Source organism: Pholis gunnellus (assembly GCF_910591455.1).
Source record: "Pholis gunnellus genome assembly, chromosome: 3".
NCBI classification, from domain to species: domain Eukaryota; kingdom Metazoa; phylum Chordata; class Actinopteri; order Perciformes; family Pholidae; genus Pholis; species Pholis gunnellus.
Genome location: NC_136529.1, coordinates 24,550,015 through 24,569,917, shown reverse-complemented (window position 1 = coordinate 24,569,917; position 19,903 = coordinate 24,550,015). Strand labels below are relative to the sequence as shown.

Here is a 19,903-nt window from a genome sequence, read left to right as displayed (position 1 = left end):
ATTTGATTGATACACTTCTTCATTTGCAGAACAAAAATTGCAACAAAAAATAAAAGTCTTGCGTCGACTTACAACAACCTGTACAGTTGCAAATATCTCATTCTTGCCTTTTAATTTGTCTTACGTTCCCATTTGTAATACCACTCAACAAAACTCTGATAGGCTCAGTTGTTAAATCCAACCAGGGAAATAGCCATCACTGGGCACACCACCAGCTCATGGCTGAATCACTGAACAATCTACTAAACTGGGCATCTCAAAAGCTCTGTTTATCACAGTGAGGTTGCCATTCCAAAAGCAACTGGTTCATTTAAAAATCAGACAGCCTCGGAGCTGCTGGAAGCTTGAGCTATAGGCCAGCAGTTCCCCTCCGCTCCCAGTCTTTGTGCTAAGCTGAGCATGTCCTGGGCCTCTCTCCGTACCGGACACACAGGGAGTACACTGACATCCATCCTCTCATCTGACTCGAGAGAACACAGAGAACAAGGAGGACGAACACAAATTTCAAACTGTTGTTTTAAAAAACACTCAGACTCGGAGAGAAAAGACTTGGAATCTGTTTGTTTCCATGTTGTCCCTCTCTCTCTCTCTCTCTGTCTCTCTCTCTCTCTCTCTCTCTCTCTCTCTCTCTCTGTCTCTCTCTCTCAGCTGTGACTCAAACAGTCTGAATAATGGATGACGATGAAAGACTTTTTCCTTCCCACCCTCCCCACCCCCTTCACTCTCTTTGCTTACGTTACACAAGGACACTGAGAGCTGAAAATAGAGCTGCTGTCCTCATGTGATGTGAAATTAAAAGCACACTGGAGCGGAGACACTTGCTGCTGGGGAACTCAACACTCGTTTTACTCCATCTGACAATCCCTCCATCCAGCCTGCAACACCACCTCCATCTGTCTGTGCAAGGGTAATTTTCACGACAGCAAGCTTTTTGGAATTTGACGATGTATATGTGATTGTAATAAAGAGATTTTAATTAGCTATGACATGGCGGTTTTGTGTTTTCACTGATTTGAAACCTGGGCTTAGCTATTTTAGTCATAGCTGGTCTGAGTAGGGGAATTCATGTGTTACTGTAATAGATTATTAAGTGAGGCCACATTTTTCATGGATTTTTTTTTGGATGACTGAAAAGTTCCTTCCTCAGTTATTGGCCTGGACCCCACATGAGTTCATCATCCATTCTTCATTGACATACATCATACACATCCATTCATTAATTAACCGTTAACTTAAATATAGTCCAAAAACACAAATCAGCTTTGTACCTCAAACAACTGGACATTCATTTAAAAAACAAAACTACATTCACCAGATATATCTTATATCATCACTTCTACCGCTCAGCGTCAAAGAAGAAAAAATAAAGAGGTTAATCATAATCAATGGATTTATTTTTCACCAATAAAAAACCCAACACAATCTCTATGAAATGAGCAAACTCCATCCACTGATGAAGACCGTGATGTTTAGCATGGGGCTGGTCCGAGGCAATCCTGAGCCAGCCCTAACTAAAGCATTATCAAAAAAGGAAAGTCTTAAGCCGACTCTGAAATGTGCTGAGTGTGTCTGCCCCCCGGACTGAAAGGGGAAGCTGGTTCCAGAGAAGAGGACTTTGATAAATACATAAAATACATAAATTAACATGTAAATCCCATAGTCTTATATGTGCTGCACATAATTAGTGAATATTAATAATTAAAATGTAGACTAAAAATATCCTCAAGTTTAGGTGAAAGTTAAAGACAACACATAACAAAGTGAAGAACTTTGAGTATGATAAGGTGTCTGTTTACTTTGATGAAGAGTGTGCTTCTTTACTTTGTTTTCTTTCTGTCCAGTCTGCACAAAGCTGCTAATATTGAGAGTTATGAGTTACTCCCCATTTGTAATTATTGAAGTCAGTGTTTCACTTTTGGAACAAAGCAAACAAGATATCCCTCTGGACTGAAGTCTGATTTGTCTGTATGCTTCTTATTGTGATGTAAATATTGCAAATGGAGCATTTTTCAACAAGTGTGCCTCATTATGCATCATATTAGTTACAATGTCTGACCTCTTACACTTGAAAGATATTCAACTATAAAGTATTTAAAAATACCACTTGAATCTTATAGTTATTTGAAGTTATTAGTTCAGCATAATTGTCTTTGAAATGAAGATTTTCTCATTTGTTTGACTTGACTTACTTCATATTATTAGAGTGACATAACATTAATAATCCCCCTTCATCAAGAATCTATGCTGAGTTGATCACTAAACAGGTGTGTTGTGGATAAACAGTTACCTTTTGACTGAATTGTGTCTTGATTTATTAATCAAAGGTGGGAAAGATGATGAAGACCTATATCTGTTAAGTTAAAATGAAAACCACAGCATGAGGAGAGAATCTTTTTAGTTAGAAAAGTTTGTTTATTCAACAAGTCACAATGAGCCTCATGAAGTATGAAAGCTCCAACTAGAGGTGATGATTCATCACAACAACAACTTGTAGATTTCTACAAGACACACTGTACTCAGAGAGAGTAAAGGAACAACTGTCTTTATAAAAGACAAACCGTTTACATGATGTGAGGACACAGTACTCACTGTCTTTAAAAATACTTTTCAAAATGGATTTCAACATTTGCACTTAGTGAACAAAGCAAATAGTAAAAGCTGACCTTACAACAGATCACATTCTTCTTAGTAAAAACTGAATTCAATTGAATCCCAAAATGTAACTTTTCCATTGTCACTGGAAAACTGTGACAGTGTGACGTTAAACAAACCTTTTACAATAAAAGGATAAACATATTGATCTTAAAACAGATCATTTTTCAATAATCACATAAAGTGAGGAAGAGTCCATTATGACAAAATGTCCATAAAAAGAACATTTAACATTTTTGATCTAAATGATCAATATTAATCAAGAGGTAACAAATATCACCAATGTATAATATTGTACCAACACATGACATGTCGTAACGAATAAAAGTATCACAGGAAAATTGTGACATTAAGCAAATCTTTTAGTAAAATAAAAATAAACATTTGGATCTAATAACAGATCAGTTTGGAGTAATCAGAGAGATTAAAGTCCTTTAACATGTGTCAACAAGAAGAGTTAAAGTTTATGATCAACATGATCAATAACAATTAAAAGACACCAATGGTATCCATAGCGTTTACCACTCCACCAATACATGAAGTACAGTGATGTGTAATAACAATTGCTGATGCAATCAGATTGTGTTCATGCAACATGCATGACAAGATGTTCTCTTTCTGAACTTGAAAGATAAAGTTGCGTCATTTCCTCAGGAAATATCATCTTCCACAAAGAAAACAATCACAAGTAAACTTCTGTACAAACAGAAGAACAAGTTGATCAAATCTGAGAATTCAGAAGTATTCACTTCCAGTAATCTTTGACCAATGTGGTCGTCTCAGTTAGTCTGGTAGTAGCTCCAGTCTGTAGGTGTCTACCACGGCCTCCAGAGAGCGCTGTTGACTGGACTGTTGTCTTTGGTGATGCTGGTCTGGACTGTGGAGCTCAGAGGAGAGAAGTCAGCCTCTCTCAGGTTCTTATCAGAGGAAGACTGCAGCTTGTTGATGTGGTTCAGCAGTCTTCTCTGCTGTTGATGCTGCTGCTGCAGTCGTCTCAGGACACAAACTGTCATCTCCAGGATGTCTGCTTTCTCCAGCTTGGAGTCTGGCTGCTGTTTGAGGAACTCTGGATCCAGGAGAGACTTGAGCTGCTCAATGCTGCTGTTGATTCTCTCTCTGCGTAACTTCTCCACCAGAGGCTTTCTGATCTGCAGAAAGAAGAACAAAGTCATTAATAATCTTATTCTGGAGTATAGAGTTAGCATGAAGAAAGACAACGTCTCATTGACAACATTTACATCCTCTTGAATCTTCAATTTACCTTGTGGGTCAGAGTCAGATGCTCCTGAGAATCGGTCATTGCTGCAGTGATTGTAGGTGTCTGGATCTCTGTGCTGTAGAGGTCTCTGTAGAGAGAATCTGATCTCTGCTGGCTTCATCCCTCCTATTTATAGTCCCACATCTCCATATGAATGTGTGGGTCTGGGTCTAGTTGGGGTTTCCCACAGTCTCAGCCAATCAGAGAGCTTGGTGAGACAATGAGGGAGGCAGCACACTTATTGCTCTTTATTCCTGGGGGACAATGGTTAGATCTCAGGGGAACAGGTGGAGGACTGGGGGGGTGATGGAGAGAGACTCTCAGAGCTCTGTGTGAATCTGGGAAAGTGGTGACCCTGTAGAGAGAGCAGATCTGCTGCCTGATGCTGGAATCAATGACTTTGACTGAGCACACGCTCATCATCACGTCACACACGTGGGAGACTGATAATTAATTGCATCTTGGTTACAATGTCTTGTATGACTAACATTTTACTAAACTAAATAATCAGTGAAAATAGATCTTTTTGACTAAGTTTTATGTGTTCCGACACCTGAAGTACCAAAATATTCTTTTCTTGATAAATTAAGATATAACATTTTCCATATATTTTGTTTTGACTTTTCCCCTAAACTTTGAAAAATTGAAATACTGTGTTTTAGAAAATCAGTTATTTCATGTATTACTAACACTATAACTCATATGATGTATTCACAAACGTGAAGACAACAGTAGTTTTCTGTCCAGATGTTTCAGTCTTGTGACTTGTGTCTTGTGGTCAGTGTGGGTAGAAAGTTGGTCTCAGTTTCCCACACTGGCTCCTTGAATGCTGGTCAATGAACAACAAAGGACGTTGAATGGAGCCTTTGTGACTGATACTGGACGTGTGTTGTAGTAGAAACAGAGCCTGACGTCACCAACCATCTGGAGGGAAAGGACACCATTGGCTGACTCTGACTGTTTGTAAAGTTCGACATTTTTGACGAAAATACATCATAGAGTATCACCAAAAAAACGTAATCCTGTCATAATTTTAGTGTCCAATCATCGTCATACATTCTGGACCTCCATCAATAATCGTGCCTGATTATTGACCGTTAGCTGGGTCAAACCTCCGGCTCTACACATGAAGGTGGGAGGTTTAGGGGAGCAGCTGTTTCCTGAAGTGTGCCAAATCCCTTTGGAGAATTCCTCGTCTGCTGGTGGGATGAATGTCATTCACACTCAACTCTTTCCTCCAGAGCTTTCCCACACTCCGTCTATTAGCAGTAAATAGACATGTGCTCCTCTACAAATGGATCTTTTGAGGATCCTGTGCACGCAGTGTGTGACGTTAAGGAAAGAGGGCGGGGCCTCATCAAAAATGACTTCTCATTAAAGTGAGAAGCTGATACATAACATTAAGTTAAACTACAGAAGGCCATTACTAAAGAGTTTGCAGTGTGAATGTTCGAGGTTGAAAAATGTAACAGCGATTTGCCTCAATTGTGTGAAAGATATGAGAAACACGAAAAGTAGACTTGAAATGTCTAGGTTGGAAAATGTGGAACTAAGTTGCAGTAAAAGCGGTGGAAAAATAATAGTAAGGAGCAAGAAAGAATATAAGTTGTGAATGCTTCCAACATTCAAACTAATTAACCAAAATATTAGGTTCGTTATAGAGTCACTGATGGAAACCTTTTTAAACACCATGTTCAAAATATTCTCTCTCATTTGATGAAATGTCAACTTTATAAAAAAGTGTTCATACTGATTTATATCAGAGGAACAGTTAGAAGAGAAGACATCTTTTAAAACAAGTTCCAGTTTTGAGATCCAGAGTCTCTCTTAGTCTCCGTCCCTTCAGGTCAGAGGTCTGGATCTATTGTCCCACAGGGCTCTGTGAGTGAGCTTCCTCTGGTTTCACACACTCTGTCCTTTCACTGGAGGAACAATAGAAGTGTGTCTCATTATGCAGCACATTAGAGACAATGACTGACCTCTTACAAGACACACAGGGTTAACTTTAAAGTTTTTACGTTTCAACACCTGAAACTTACAATTTTTTTAAAGATTGTCTTCAAAATGTACTTTTTTTCATTTGGTTTGATGAATTGATTTATTCCTTATAGAGTGATGTATCATTAATAATCCCTCTCCATCAATAATGTTAATTATAGCACATTCCTATACTTAGTTTAACCATAAACAGGTTTGTTACTGTTGATCAATTACTGTATGTTCTGAACCTTATCTTGATTTATCATTCAAAGATATGATGGATGATGGAGACCTCTATCAGTTATGATGAAATGAATAAACGATGACATGAGAAGACATAATATTCAGTTAGAAGTGTTTTATTCAACAAGTCACAATGAGCCTCATGAAGTATGAAAGCTCCAACTAGAGGTGATGATTCATCACAACAACTTGTAGATTTCTACAAGACACACTGTACTCAGAGAGAGTAAAGGAACAACTGTCTTTATAAAAGACAAACCGTTTACATGATGTGAGGACACAGTACTCACTGTCTTTAAAAACACTTTTCAAAATGGATTTCAACATTTGCACTTAGTGAACAAAGCAAATAGTAAAAGCTGACCTTACAACAGATCACATTCTTCTTAGTAAACACTGAATTCAATTGAATCCCAAAATATAACTTTTCCATTGTCACTGGAAAACTGTGACAGTGTGACGTTAAACAAACCTTTTACAATAAAAGGATAAACATATTGATCTTAAAACAGATCATTTTTCAATAATCACATAAAGTGAGGAAGAGTCCATTATGACAAAATGTCCATAAAAAGAACATTTAACATTTTTGATCTAAATGATCAATATTAATCAAGAGGTAACAAATATCACCAATGTATAATATTGTACCAACACATGACATGTCGTAAGGAATAAAAGTATCACAGGAAAATTGTGACATTAAGCAAATCTTTTAGTAAAATAAAAATAAACATTTGGATCTAATAACAGATCAGTTTGGAGTAATCAGAGAGATTAAAGTCCTTTAACATGTGTCAACAAGAAGAGTTAAAGTTTATGATCAACATGATCAATAACAATTAAAAGACACCAATGGTATCCATAGCGTTTACCACTCCACCAACACATGAAGTACAGTGATGTGTAATAACAATTGCTGATGCAATCAGATTGTGTTCATGCAACATGCATGACAAGATGTTCTCTTTCTGAACTTGAAAGATAAAGTTGCGTCATTTCCTCAGGAAATATCATCTTCCACAAAGAAAACAATCACAAGTAAACTTCTGTACAAACAAAAGAACAAGTTGATCAAATCTGAGAATCAGAAGAATTCACTTCCAGTAATCTTTGACCAATGTGGTCGTCTCAGTTAGTCTGGTAGTAGCTCCAGCCTGTAGGTGTCTACCACGGCCTCCAGAGGGCGCTGTTGACTGGACTCTTGTCTTTGGTGACGCTGGTCTGGACTGTGGAGCTCAGAGGAGAGAAGTCAGCCTCTCTCAGGTTCTTATCAGAGGAAGACTGCAGCTTGTTGATGTGGTTCAGCAGTCTTCTCTGCTGTTGATGCTGCTGCTGCAGTCGTCTCAGGACACAAACTGTCATCTCCAGGATGTCTGCTTTCTCCAGCTTGGAGTCTGGCTGCTGTTTGAGGAACTCTGGATCCAGGAGAGACTTGAGCTGCTCAATGCTGCTGTTGATTCGCTCTCTGCGTAGCTTCTCCACCAGAGGCTTTCTGATCTGCAGAAAGAAGAACAAAGTCATTAATAATCTTATTCTGGAGTATAGAGTTAGCATGAAGAAAGACAACGTCTCATTGACAACATTTACATCTTCTTGAATCTTCAATTTACCTTGTGGGTCAGAGTCAGATGCTCCTGAGAATCGATCATTGCTGCAGTGATTGTAGGTGCCATGTCTGGATCTCTGTGCTGTAGAGGTCTCTGTAGAGAGAATCTGATCTCTGCTGGCTCCATCCCTCCTATTTATAGTCCCACATCTCCATATGAATGTGTGGGTCTGGGTCTAGTTGGGGTTTCCCACAGTCTCAGCCAATCAGAGAGCTTGGTGAGACAATGAGGGAGGCAGCACACTTATTGCTCTTTATTCCTGGGGGACAATGGTTAGATCTCAGGGGAACAGGTGGAGGACTGGGGGGGTGATGGAGAGAGACTCTCAGAGCTCTGTGTGAATCTGGGAAAGTGGTGACCCTGTAGAGAGAGCAGATCTGCTGCCTGATGCTGGAATCAATGACTTTGACTGAGCACACGCTCATCATCACATCACACACGTGGGAGACTGATAATTAATTGCATCTTGGTTACAATGTCTTGTATGACTAACATTTTACTAAACTAAATAATCAGTGAAAATAGATCTTTTTGTCTAAGTTTTATGTGTTCCGACATCTGAAGTACCAAAATATTCTTTTCTTGATAAATTAAGATATAACATTTTCCATATATTTTGTTTTGACTTTTCCCCTAAACTTTGAAAAATTGAAATACTGTGTTTTAGAAAATCAGTTATTTCATGTATTACTAACACTATAACTCATATGATGTATTCACAAACGTGAAGACAACAGTAGTTTTCTGTCCAGATGTTTCAGGCTTGTGACTTGTGTCTTGTGGTCAGTGTGGGTAGAAAGTTGGTCTCAGTTTCCCACACTGGCTCCTTGAATGCTGGTCAATGAACAACAAAGGACGTTGAATGGAGCCTTTGTGACTGATACTGGACGTGTGTTGTAGTAGAAACAGAGCCTGACGTCACCAACCATCTGGAGGGAAAGGACACCATTGGCTGACTCTGACAGTCTGTAAAGTTTAAAATTATGATGAAAGTTTCACAATAATTGTTTGGCTGAATTGATTTAGCAAATTATTAAGTCAACATTAAGAGATCTTGATCATATCAATGTTTTGTATATTTTTCTTTCCAATAAGAAACGGTTTAAATATGTCCTCTCTGTAGATGAGGGTGGGAGGTTCAGACAGCTCTTCCCTGAAGTGTGCCAAATCCCTTTGGAGAATAATCTGCTGCTGGTGATCAGAGTTTAACATAATAATCATGTGAAACTCTGATCTCCAGAGTTTTCCCACTCTGTCCATTATGAGAAATTAAGCTCTTTGCCTAAATCCAAATAGATCTTTTGATTATTCTTTGTTTACTCATGGACTTAACTTGGTTGTTGGTCTGTCTTTCTTTTAAATATTCTACAATTCAACATTTAATCCCAAAATATAGAAAGTATAAATTAGCTGTGCTGTAAACCTTCGCTGGAATCACATGTCATTTAAATATTCACAAATCCTGTGTTGTTAATGTAACAGTATACTCTGAGGTCATCATGTGAAAGGTGAGGTCATCTTCTGTCAGTAAAACGCTGACCTGTGTGGAATCAATACTGAACAATATTCTCTTCTCTAGAATCAAAACATCATGAGATTGTAATCCTGAAAAACACCAAATATTTTATATTTATATTCTTGATATCTATCTAGTTTTACAATTTACCTCACTTCACAAATTCATGGAATAACTTTTCCTTTTTTTTTAACAAAGTAGGAACTGTTGAAGAAACATAAATCTATGTTTGAATAAGATTATGAACTTTACACATTTGAGATCCAGAGTCTCTCTTAGTCTCCGTCCCTTCAGGTCAGAGGTCTGGATCTATTGTCCCACAGGGCTCTGTGAGTGAGCTTCCTCTGGTTTCACACACTGTCCTTTCACTGGAGGAACAATAGAAGTGTGTCTCATTATGCAACACATTAGATACAATGACTGACCTCTTACAAGACACACAGGGTTAACTTTAAAGTTTTTACTTTTCAACACCTGAAACTTACAATTTTTTACAAAATTGTCTTTAAAATGTACTTTTTTTTCATTTGGTTTGATGAATTGATTTACTCCTTATAGAGTGATGTATCATTGATAATCCCTCTCCATCAACAATGTTAATTGAACCACATTCCTATACTTAGTTTAACCATAAACAGGTTTGTTACTGTTGATCAATTACTGTATGTTCTGAACCTTATCTTGATTTATCATTCAAAGATATGATGGATGATGGAGACCTCTATCAGTTATGATGAAATGAATAAACGATGACATGAGAAGACATAATATTCAGTTAGAAGTGTTTTATTCAACAAGTCACAATGAGCCTCATGAAGTATGAAAGCTCCAACTAGAGGTGATGATTCATCACAACAACAACTTGTAGATTTCTACAAGACACACTGTACTCAGAGAGAGTAAAGGAACAACTGTCTTTATAAAAGACAAACCGTTTACATGATGTGAGGACACAGTACTCACTGTCTTTAAAAACACTTTTCAAAATGGATTTCAACATTTGCACTTAGTGAACAAAGCAAATAGTAAAAGCTGACCTTACAACAGATCACATTCTTCTTAGTAAACACTGAATTCAATTGAATCCCAAAATATAACTTTTCCATTGTCACTGGAAAACTGTGACAGTGTGACGTTAAACAAACCTTTTACAATAAAAGGATAAACATATTGATCTTAAAACAGATCATTTTTCAATAATCACATAAAGTGAGGAAGAGTCCATTATGACAAAATGTCCATAAAAAGAACATTTAACATTTTTGATCTAAATGATCAATATTAATCAAGAGGTAACAAATATCACCAATGTATAATATTGTACCAACACATGACATGTCGTAAGGAATAAAAGTATCACAGGAAAATTGTGACATTAAGCAAATCTTTTAGTAAAATAAAAATAAACATTTGGATCTAATAACAGATCAGTTTGGAGTAATCAGAGAGATTAAAGTCCTTTAACATGTGTCAACAAGAAGAGTTAAAGTTTATGATCAACATGATCAATAACAATTAAAAGACACCAATGGTATCCATAGCGTTTACCACTCCACCAATACATGAAGTACAGTGATGTGTAATAACAATTGCTGATGCAATCAGATTGTGTTCATGCAACATGCATGACAAGATGTTCTCTTTCTGAACTTGAAAGATAAAGTTGCGTCATTTCCTCAGGAAATATCATCTTCCACAAAGAAAACAATCACAAGTAAACTTCTGTACAAACAGAAGAACAAGTTGATCAAATCTGAGAATTCAGAAGAATTCACTTCCAGTAATCTTTGACCAATGTGGTCGTCTCAGTTAGTCTGGTAGTAGCTCCAGTCTGTAGGTGTCTACCACGGCCTCCAGAGGGCGCTGTTGACTGGACTCTTTTCTTTGGTGATGCTGGTCTGGACTGTGGAGCTCAGAGGAGAGAAGTCAGCCTCTCTCAGGTTCTTATCAGAGGAAGACTGCAGCTTGTTGATGTGGTTCAGCAGTCTTCTCTGCTGTTGATGCTGCTGCTGCAGTCGTCTCAGGACACAAACTGTCATCTCCAGGATGTCTGCTTTCTCCAGCTTGGAGTCTGGCTGCTGTTTGAGGATCTCTGGATCCAGGAGAGACTTGAGCTGCTCAATGCTGCTGTTGATTCGCTCTCTGCGTAACTTCTCCACCAGAGGCTTTCTGATCTGCAGAAAGAAGAACAAAGTCATTAATAATCTTATTCTGGAGTATAGAGTTAGCATGAAGAAAGACAACGTCTCATTGACAACATTTAAATCCTCTTGAATCTTCAATTTACCTTGTGGGTCAGAGTCAGATGCTCCTGAGAATCGGTCATTGCTGCAGTGATTGTAGGTGCCATGTCTGGATCTCTGTGCTGTAGAGGTCTCTGTAGAGAGAATCTGATCTCTGCTGGCTTCATCCCTCCTATTTATAGTCCCACATCTCCATATGAATGTGTGGGTCTGGGTCTAGTTGGGGTTTCCCACAGTCTCAGCCAATCAGAGAGCTTGGTGAGACAATGAGGGAGGCAGCACACTTATTGCTCTTTATTCCTGGGGGACAATGGTTAGATCTCAGGGGAACAGGTGGAGGACTGGGGGGGTGATGGAGAGAGACTCTCAGAGCTCTGTGTGAATCTGGGAAAGTGGTGACCCTGTAGAGAGAGCAGATCTGCTGCCTGATGCTGGAATCAATGACTTTGACTGAGCACACGCTCATCATCACATCACACACGTGGGAGACTGATAATTAATTGCATCTTGGTTACAATGTCTTGTATGACTAACATTTTACTAAACTAAATAATCAGTGAAAATAGATCTTTTTGACTAAGTTTTATGTGTTCCGACACCTGAAGTACCAAAATATTCTTTTCTTGATAAATTAAGATATAACATTTTCCATATATTTTGTTTTGACTTTTCCCCTAAACTTTGAAAAATTGAAATACTGTGTTTTAGAATATCAGTTATTTCATGTATTACTAACACTATAACTCATATGATGTATTCACAAACGTGAAGACAACAGTAGTTTTCTGTCCAGATGTTTCAGTCTTGTGACTTGTGTCTTGTGGTCAGTGTGGGTAGAAAGTTGGTCTCAGTTTCCCACACTGGCTCCTTGAATGCTGGTCAATGAACAACAAAGGACGTTGAATGGAGCCTTTGTGACTGATACTGGACGTGTGTTGTCGTAGAAACAGAGCCTGACGTCACCAACCATCTGGAGGGAAAGGACACCATTGGCTGACTCTGACTGTTTGTAAAGTTCGACATTTTTGACGAAAATACATCATAGAGTATCACCAAAAAAACGTAATCCTGTCATACTTTTAGTGTCCAATCATCGTCATACATTCTGGACCCCCATCAATAATCGTGCCTGATTATTGACCGTTAGCTGGGTCAAACCTCCAGCTCTACACATGAAGGTGGGAGGTTTCGGGGAGCAGCTGTTTCCTGAAGTGTGCCAAATCCCTTTGGAGAATTCCTCGTCTGCTGGTGGGATGAATGTCATTCACACTCAACTCTTTCCTCCAGAGCTTTCCCACACTCCGTCTATTAGCAGTAAATAGACATGTGCTCCTCTACAAATGGATCTTTTGAGGATCCTGTGCACGCAGTGTGTGACGTTAAGGAAAGAGGGCGGGGCCTCATCAAAAATGACTTCTCATTAAAGTGAGAAGCTGATACATAACATTGAGTTAAAGTACAGAAGGCCATTACTAAAGAGTTTGCAGTGTGAATGTTCGAGGTTGAAAAATGTAACAGCGATTTGCCTCAATTGTGTGAAAGATTTGAGAAACACGAAAAGTAGACTTGAAATGTCTAGGTTGGAAAATGTGGAACTAAGTTGCAGTAAAAGCGGTGGAAAAATAATAGTAAGGAGCAAGAAAGAATATAAGTTGTGAATGCTTCCAACATTCAAACTAATTAACCAAAATATTAGGTTCGTTATAGAGTCACTGATGGAAACCTTTTGAAACACCATGTTCAAAATATTCTCTCTCATTTGATGAAATGTCAACTTTATAAAAAAGTGTTGATACTGATTTATATCAGAGGAACAGTTAGAAGAGAAGACATCTTTTAAAACAAGTTCCAGTTTTGAGATCCAGAGTCTCTCTTAGTCTCCGTCCCTTCAGGTCAGAGGTCTGGATCTATTGTCCCACAGGGCTCTGTGAGTGAGCTTCCTCTGGTTTCACACACTCTGTCCTTTCACTGGAGGAACAATAGAAGTGTGTCTCATTATGCAGCACATTAGATACAATGACTGACCTCTTACAAGACACACAGGGTTAACTTTAAAGTTTTTACGTTTCAACACCTGAAACTTACAATTTTTTTAAAGATTGTCTTTAAAATGTACTTTTTTTCATTTGTTTGATGAATTGATTTACTCCTTATAGAGTGATGTATCATTAATAATCCCTCTCCATCAATAATGTTGATTGAAGCACATTCCTATACTTAGTTTAACCATAAACAGGTTTGTTACTGTTGATCAATTACTGTATGTTCTGAACCTTATCTTGATTTATCATTCAAAGATATGATGGATGATGGAGACCTCTATCAGTTATGATGAAATGAATAAACGATGACATGAGAAGACATAATATTCAGTTAGAAGTGTTTTATTCAACAAGTCACAATGAGCCTCATGAAGTATGAAAGCTCCAACTAGAGGTGATGATTCATCACAACAACAACTTGTAGATTTCTACAAGACACACTGTACTCAGAGAGAGTAAAGGAACAACTGTCTTTATAAAAGACAAACCGTTTACATGATGTGAGGACACAGTACTCACTGTCTTTAAAAACACTTTTCAAAATGGATTTCAACATTTGCACTTAGTGAACAAAGCAAATAGTAAAAGCTGACCTTACAACAGATCACATTCTTCTTAGTAAACACTGAATTCAATTGAATCCCAAAATATAACTTTTCCATTGTCACTGGAAAACTGTGACAGTGTGACGTTAAACAAACCTTTTACAATAAAAGGATAAACATATTGATCTTAAAACAGATCATTTTTCAATAATCACATGATGTCCATAAAAAGGACATTTAACATTTTTGATCTAAATGATCAATATTAATCAAGAGGTAACAAATATCACCAATGTATAATATTGTACCAACACATGACATGTCGTAAGGAATAAAAGTATCACAGGAAAATTGTGACATTAAGCAAATCTTTTAGTAAAATAAAAATAAACATTTGGATCTAATAACAGATCAGTTTGGAGTAATCAGAGAGATTAAAGTCCTTTAACATGTGTCAACAAGAAGAGTTAAAGTTTATGATCAACATGATCAATAACAATTAAAAGACACCAATGGTATCCATAGCTTTTACCACTCCACCAATACATGAAGTACAGTGATGTGTAATAATAATTGCTGATGCAATCAGATTGTGTTCATGCAACATGCATGACAAGATGTTCTCTTTCTGAACTTGAAAGATAAAGTTGCGTCATTTCCTCAGGAAATATCATCTTCCACAAAGAAAACAATCACAAGTAAACTTCTGTACAAACAGAAGAACAAGTTGATCAAATCTGAGAATTCAGAAGAATTCACTTCCAGTAATCTTTGACCAATGTGGTCGTCTCAGTTAGTCTGGTAGTAGCTCCAGTCTGTAGGTGTCTACCACGGCCTCCAGAGGGCGCTGTTGACTGGACTGTTGTCTTTGGTGATGCTGGTCTGGACTGTGGAGCTCAGAGGAGAGAAGTCAGCCTCTCTCAGGTTCTTATCAGAGGAAGACTGCAGCTTGTTGATGTGGTTCAGCAGTCTTCTCTGCTGTTGATGCTGCTGCTGCAGTCGTCTCAGGACACAAACTGTCATCTCCAGGATGTCTGCTTTCTCCAGCTTGGAGTCTGGCTGCTGTTTGAGGAACTCTGGATCCAGGAGAGACTTGAGCTGCTCAATGCTGCTGTTGATTCGCTCTCTGCGTAACTTCTCCACCAGAGGCTTTCTGATCTGCAGAAAGAAGAACAAAGTCATTAATAATCTTATTCTGGAGTATAGAGTTAGCATGAAGAAAGACAACGTCTCATTGACAACATTTACATCTTCTTGAATCTTCAATTTACCTTGTGGGTCAGAGTCAGATGCTCCTGAGAATCGGTCATTGCTGCAGTGATTGTAGGTGCCATGTCTGGATCTCTGTGCTGTAGAGGTCTCTGTAGAGAGAATCTGATCTCTGCTGGCTTCATCCCTCCTATTTATAGTCCCACATCTCCATATGAATGTGTGGGTCTGGGTCTAGTTGGGGTTTCCCACAGTCTCAGCCAATCAGAGAGCTTGGTGAGACAATGAGGGAGGCAGCACACTTATTGCTCTTTATTCCTGGGGGACAATGGTTAGATCTCAGGGGAACAGGTGGAGGACTGGGGGGGGTGATGGAGAGAGACTCTCAGAGCTCTGTGTGAATCTGGGAAAGCCCAAGATCCCTGACCTCTGCCTTGGTGACAGGCAAGATCTACTTATTGAGGCGTTGAGAGAAAAATACCATCCAGACTGTACTTACAATTTGAGGCTTTTTATTTGGCCTAATTGTAATTGAATGAAATCAAACACTTTGGTCCAGCTTTCAAATTGATGTGACCAAGAACACACTAAATGACTTCATTTCAGTGCAACATAAAAAGGAAATTATTTGTTAACCACACACAATATGAACAAGAAAAAACACATTTGCAATGAGCGGGCTGGATGAACTACCAATATTAACTGTTGTATTTATCAACTGACGTTACAACACAACACTGACACAATTCTCAGTCAGTGCAACTAATGTAAGTGCAGTTCAGCTCTGTGTCCCATCACAATGCCACCAGAAGAAACCAAATGAAAAAAAGTACATTTTAAAGACAATTTTGTAAAAAATTGTAAGTTTCAGGTGTTGAAACGTAAAAACTTTAAAGTTAACCCTGTGTGTCTTGTAAGAGGTCAGTCATTGTATCTAATGTGTTGCATAATGAGACACACTTCTATTGTTCCTCCAGTGAAAGGACAGAGTGTGTGAAACCAGAGGAAGCTCACTCACAGAGCCCTGTGGGACAATAGATCCAGACCTCTGACCTGAAGGGACGGAGACTAAGAGAGACTCTGGATCTCAAATGTGTAAAATTCATAATCTTATTCAAACATAGATTTATGTTTCTTCAACCGTTCCTACTTTGTTAAAAAAAAAGGAAAAGTTATTCCATGAATTTGTGAAGTGAGGTCAATTGTAAAACTAGATAGATATCAAGAATATAAATATAAAATATTTGGTTTTTTTCAGGATTACAATCTCATGATATTTTGACTCTAGAAAAGAGAACATTGTTCAGTATTGATACCACACAGGTCAGCGTTTTACTGACAGAAGATGACCTCACCTTTCACATGATGACCTCAGAGTATACTGTTACATTAACAACACAGGATTTGTGAATATTTAAATGACATGTAATTCCAGCGAAGGTTTACAGCACAGATAATTTATACTTTCTATATTTTGGGATTAAATGTTGAATTGTAGAATATTTAAAAGAAAGACAGACCAACAACCAAGTTAAGTCCATGAGTAAACAAAGAATAATCAAAAGATCTATTTGGATTTAGGCAAAGAGCTTAATTTCTTTTAATGGACAGAGTGGGAAAACTCTGGAGATCAGAGTTTCACATGATTATTATGTTAAACTTTGATCACCAGCAGCAGATTATTCTCCAAAGGGATTTGGCACACTTCAGGGAACAGCTGTGTGAACCTCCCACCCTCATCTACAGAGAGGACATATTTAAACCGTTTCTTATTGGAAAGAAAAATATACAAAACATTGATATGATCAAGATCTCTTAATGTTGACTTAATAATTTGCTGAATCAATTCAGCCAAACAATTATTGTGAAACTTTCATCATAATTTTAAACTTTACAGACTGTCAGAGTCAGCCAATGGTGTCCTTTCCCTCCAGATGGTTGGTGACGTCAGGCTCTGTTTCTACGACAACACACGTCCAGTATCAGTCACAAAGGCTCCATTCAACGTCCTTTGTTGTTCATTGACCAGCATTCAAGGAGCCAGTGTGGGAAACTGAGACCAACTTTCTACCCACACTGACCACAAGACACAAGTCACAAGACTGAAACATCTGGACAGAAAACTACTGTTGTCTTCACGTTTGTGAATTCATCATATGAGTTATAGTGTTAGTAATACATGAAATAACTGATATTCTAAAACACAGTATTTCAATTTTTCAAAGTTTAGGGGAAAAGTCAAAACAAAATATATGGAAAATGTTATATCTTAATTTATCAAGAAAAGAATATTTTGGTACTTCAGGTGTCGGAACACATAAAACTTAGACAAAAAGATCTATTTTCACTGATTATTTAGTTTAGTAAAATGTTAGTCATACAAGACATTGTAACCAAGATGCAATTAATTATCAGTCTCCCACGTGTGTGATGTGATGATGAGCGTGTGCTCAGTCAAAGTCATTGATTCCAGCATCAGGCAGCAGATCTGCTCTCTCTACAGGGTCACCACTTTCCCAGATTCACACAGAGCTCTGAGAGTCTCTCTCCATCACCCCCCCAGTCCTCCACCTGTTCCCCTGAGATCTAACCATTGTCCCCCAGGAATAAAGAGCAATAAGTGTGCTGCCTCCCTCATTGTCTCACCAAGCTCTCTGATTGGCTGAGACTGTGGGAAACCCCAACTAGACCCAGACCCACACATTCATATGGAGATGTGGGACTATAAATAGGAGGGATGAAGCCAGCAGAGATCAGATTCTCTCTACAGAGACCTCTACAGCACAGAGATCCAGACATGGCACCTACAATCACTGCAGCAATGACCGATTCTCAGGAGCATCTGACTCTGACCCACAAGGTAAATTGAAGATTCAAGAAGATGTAAATGTTGTCAATGAGACGTTGTCTTTCTTCATGCTAACTCTATACTCCAGAATAAGATTATTAATGACTTTGTTCTTCTTTCTGCAGATCAGAAAGCCTCTGGTGGAGAAGTTACGCAGAGAGCGAATCAACAGCAGCATTGAGCAGCTCAAGTCTCTCCTGGATCCAGAGTTCCTCAAACAGCAGCCAGACTCCAAGCTGGAGAAAGCAGACATCCTGGAGATGACAGTTTGTGTCCTGAGACGACTGCAGCAGCAGCATCAACAGCAGAGAAGACTGCTGAACCACATCAACAAGCTGCAGTCTTCCTCTGATAAGAACCTGAGAGAGGCTGACTTCTCTCCTCTGAGCTCCACAGTCCAGACCAGCATCACCAAAGACAACAGTCCAGTCAACAGCGCCCTCTGGAGGCCGTGGTAGACACCTACAGGCTGGAGCTACTACCAGACTAACTGAGACGACCACATTGGTCAAAGATTACTGGAAGTGAATTCTTCTGAATTCTCAGATTTGATCAACTTGTTCTTCTGTTTGTACAGAAGTTTACTTGTGATTGTTTTCTTTGTGGAAGATGATATTTCCTGAGGAAATGACGCAACTTTATCTTTCAAGTTCAGAAAGAGAACATCTTGTCATGCATGTTGCATGAACACAATCTGATTGCATCAGCAATTATTATTACACATCACTGTACTTCATGTATTGGTGGAGTGGTAAAAGCTATGGATACCATTGGTGTCTTTTAATTGTTATTGATCATGTTGATCATAAACTTTAACTCTTCTTGTTGACACATGTTAAAGGACTTTAATCTCTCTGATTACTCCAAACTGATCTGTTATTAGATCCAAATGTTTATTTTTATTTTACTAAAAGATTTGCTTAATGTCACAATTTTCCTGTGATACTTTTATTCCTTACGACATGTCATGTGTTGGTACAATATTATACATTGGTGATATTTGTTACCTCTTGATTAATATTGATCATTTAGATCAAAAATGTTAAATGTCCTTTTTATGGACATCATGTGATTATTGAAAAATGATCTGTTTTAAGATCAATATGTTTATCCTTTTATTGTAAAAGGTTTGTTTAACGTCACACTGTCACAGTTTTCCAGTGACAATGGAAAAGTTACATTTTGGGATTCAATTGAATTCAGTGTTTACTAAGAAGAATGTGATCTGTTGTAAGGTCAGCTTTTACTATTTGCTTTGTTCACTAAGTGCAAATATTGAAATCCATTTTGAAAAGTGTTTTTAAAGACAGTGAGTACTGTGTCCTCACATCATGTAAACGGTTTGTCTTTTATAAAGACAGTTGTTCCTTTACTCTCTCTGAGTACAGTGTGTCTTGTAGAAATCTACAAGTTGTTGTTGTGATGAATCATCACCTCTAGTTGGAGCTTTCATACTTCATGAGGCTCATTGTGACTTGTTGAATAAAACACTTCTAACTGAATATTATGTCTTCTCATGTCATCGTTTATTCATTTCATCATAACTGATAGAGGTCTCCATCATCCATCATATCTTTGAATGATAAATCAAGATAAGGTTCAGAACATACAGTAATTGATCAACAGTAACAAACCTGTTTATGGTTAAACTAAGTATAGGAATGTGGTTCAATTAACATTATTGATGGAGAGGGATTATTAATGATACATCACTCTATAAGGAGTAAATCAATTCATCAAACAAATGAAAAAAAGTA

At 38.0% G+C, this 19,903-nt stretch overlaps 4 protein-coding genes and 1 pseudogene across 5 annotated transcripts; 1 reads left to right on the top strand and 4 right to left on the bottom strand.

Annotated features, from left to right (window-relative positions):
* Nucleotides 1-3,467: 3,467 nt before the first annotated feature.
* On the bottom strand, nt 3,468-4,031 carry LOC306715723 (transcription factor HES-1-like; annotated as a pseudogene). The gene is made up of 2 exons: nt 3,914-4,031; nt 3,468-3,800 (listed from the first exon to the last, which is right to left on the bottom strand). The product of its transcript is annotated as a transcription factor HES-1-like (transcript).
* Nucleotides 4,032-7,300: 3,269 nt separating this feature from the next.
* LOC306716127 (uncharacterized protein) lies at nt 7,301-7,869 on the bottom strand (the record flags this gene model as incomplete). Its single annotated transcript, XM_079186710.1, has 2 exons — nt 7,301-7,633; nt 7,747-7,869. The coding sequence occupies 2 exons, from the start codon at nt 7,867-7,869 to the stop codon at nt 7,301-7,303; spliced, it is 456 nt and encodes a 151-aa protein (XP_079042836.1).
* Nucleotides 7,870-11,100: 3,231 nt separating this feature from the next.
* On the bottom strand, nt 11,101-11,669 carry LOC306716128 (uncharacterized protein; the record flags this gene model as incomplete). The annotated part of the gene is made up of 2 exons (XM_079186711.1): nt 11,101-11,433; nt 11,547-11,669. 2 exons carry the CDS (start codon nt 11,667-11,669, stop codon nt 11,101-11,103), a joined length of 456 nt encoding a protein of 151 aa, XP_079042837.1.
* A 3,245-nt stretch (nt 11,670-14,914) lies between these two features.
* LOC306716129 (uncharacterized protein) lies at nt 14,915-15,483 on the bottom strand (the record flags this gene model as incomplete). Its single annotated transcript, XM_079186712.1, has 2 exons — nt 14,915-15,247; nt 15,361-15,483. The coding sequence occupies 2 exons, from the start codon at nt 15,481-15,483 to the stop codon at nt 14,915-14,917; spliced, it is 456 nt and encodes a 151-aa protein (XP_079042838.1).
* Nucleotides 15,484-18,035: 2,552 nt separating this feature from the next.
* On the top strand, nt 18,036-18,604 carry LOC306694366 (uncharacterized protein; the record flags this gene model as incomplete). Its single annotated transcript, XM_079157170.1, has 2 exons — nt 18,036-18,158; nt 18,272-18,604. The coding sequence occupies 2 exons, from the start codon at nt 18,036-18,038 to the stop codon at nt 18,602-18,604; spliced, it is 456 nt and encodes a 151-aa protein (XP_079013296.1).
* Between the last annotated feature and the right edge of the window lie 1,299 nt (nt 18,605-19,903).